Here is a 1,791-nt window from a genome sequence, read left to right as displayed (position 1 = left end):
TATCCCGGGTGTCGGCGGCCTCCCAGACGACCCACAGCAGCCATGGGATGGCAGGAAGGTGACTGGCAGGGGTCGGGGGACTTCTCCCTGAATAAACCACACAGCGCTCCTTCTCTCTCTAAACTTCATGCGTGGAAACTTTTAAAACATTAAAGCTTAATTTGCAAAATCCCAGTGAAATCCTCCTCCAGCAGGCTTGGCCTGGAAACACAGCTGCACGGGTGTCTGGCTTGAGCTGACAAGACCCAGGGCCCCAGCGTTGTCCTGCGCAGCCAAGAGGCTCGGGGCGGGCAGGGGCCAGGACAGCCGTGCACCCGCCGCACCCGCCGTGCGCCAGGCGCGCATCCAGTGTGGGCAGGAGGGCTGGCCCCAGGAACCTGGCCGTGTGGGTGGCAAGGGCTCCCACAGGAGCTCTCACAGACCCTGGGGGTCCGCAGAGCTCAAGCGGGAGCAGGGAGCAGGGGCCAAGCCTCTGAGCCACAGCTTGGAGGAAGGGGCAGGGCAGCCCTGGGAAGACAGAAGGGGCATCCGGTGTGAGGCGGTCCCTCGGCCATAGGCGGAGGCTGCGGGCAGCTCTAGGCACCCACTGGGCCGAGGGTGCACCCAGCGCCTGGTCGCAGGCGGGCAGCTGGACAGGACTGCAGTGACCAGCCAACAGCACAGGTCACCTGAGGGGCAGAAACAGGCCAAGGGGCTGCCACCAACGTCCAGGCAGCTGAGGGGTCGTGAGCAGTCCTGGTCTGAGATGGAGGGAAGACCCCCAGCCTGCCCCTCATCTAGCCTGCGGTCTCCCACGGCCTGTGCTTTTGCTCGGAGACTGGGAGATGGAGGCCACCCACCGCAGGGACCACAGAGCCAGCCCGGCCAGAGGACACCCAGAGCGCGTCCTCCACCTGCTGCCTGGGCCCCCTGGCAGGGCTCTGGGCCTCAAGGGCCTGGGCGCGCGGACCCCTGGGGCTCCCACCGCGCCCCCCACCTGCCCTGCGCCAGGCTGCACCCTCGGCTCCCGTCCACTGTTCCCGCCCACCCTGCACAGCCAGCTCACGGCCGACCTCTCCACCAGAGTGCCCACATCACGAGGCCAGGCAGAGGGCAGCCACGGGGGGAGGAGCAGAGCTGCTGGCAGCCCAGCAGGTGGGCGGAAGCTGCAGCAGGGCCAGGCCGGGGGGCCGGCGGATGCCGCTGAGCCAGGGTGCCCAGGAGGAGCCCCGGGCCACCTCAAAACTGCCAGCCAGACTCCAGGGAGGGATGCCCATTCCCCAGGAGGCCTTCTCCGGAGCAGCTTCCGTGACCGCCCACCCGGGTGGCCGGCCTCCTCTGCCTCAAGCCCCCGGCTCACAGTGGTGCCGGGCTGTACCCTGGATGTCAGCCCCCTGAAACAGCCTGAAGGGAGCTGTCTGTCCCTGGACTGCCCAGATCCTGCCCCCTGGGCACCAGGGGAAGCGGGGGTGCCAGAGAACGCCCCAGCAACGCAGCCCTGCCCGCAGGACAAAGTCCCCAGGCCCCGGAGGAGGGAGCGGCCGGCCAGCAGGACACCACAGGATGCCAGGCTGGAAGGGGCGCCTGGACACAGCCCAGGCTGGGGGCCAACGACCCAGCTCCAAGGCCAGTGCCGAGGCCGCAGTAGGGGGGGCCCTGCCTGTGACCTCTGCCTGCAGCTCTCTCTTGCCGGCCTGGGGCTCGCAGAGGCCAGGGGCCCCCCCAAGACCAGGGCGGACCCTCCCAGCAACAGACAAGGAGTGGCACTGTCTACACGGGGGCATCTCAGCATGGACCCTGCCCCCGCCCTAT

General features: G+C 68.6%; 1 protein-coding gene across 1 annotated transcript in view; it reads right to left on the bottom strand.

Moving 5' to 3' along the window:
- TSNARE1 (t-SNARE domain containing 1) overlaps positions 1-1,256 on the bottom strand; it is a 22,191-nt gene extending 20,935 nt beyond the window's left edge. Inside the window, exons 1-2 of the mRNA XM_010858816.1 lie at positions 1,078-1,256; positions 324-638 (exon numbers count right to left, since the gene is read on the bottom strand). Coding sequence (XP_010857118.1) covers positions 324-638; positions 1,078-1,256 — 494 coding nt within the window. The remainder of the gene's footprint in view (positions 1-323; positions 639-1,077) is intronic.
- Positions 1,257-1,791: the final 535 nt, after the last annotated feature.

This window comes from Bison bison, unplaced genomic scaffold (genome assembly GCF_000754665.1).
Source record: "Bison bison bison isolate TAMUID 2011002044 unplaced genomic scaffold, Bison_UMD1.0 scf7180017864444, whole genome shotgun sequence".
NCBI classification, from domain to species: domain Eukaryota; kingdom Metazoa; phylum Chordata; class Mammalia; order Artiodactyla; family Bovidae; genus Bison; species Bison bison.
Note: the sequence above shows the minus strand (reverse complement) of the source record. Positions and strands in the feature narration are given on the sequence as shown.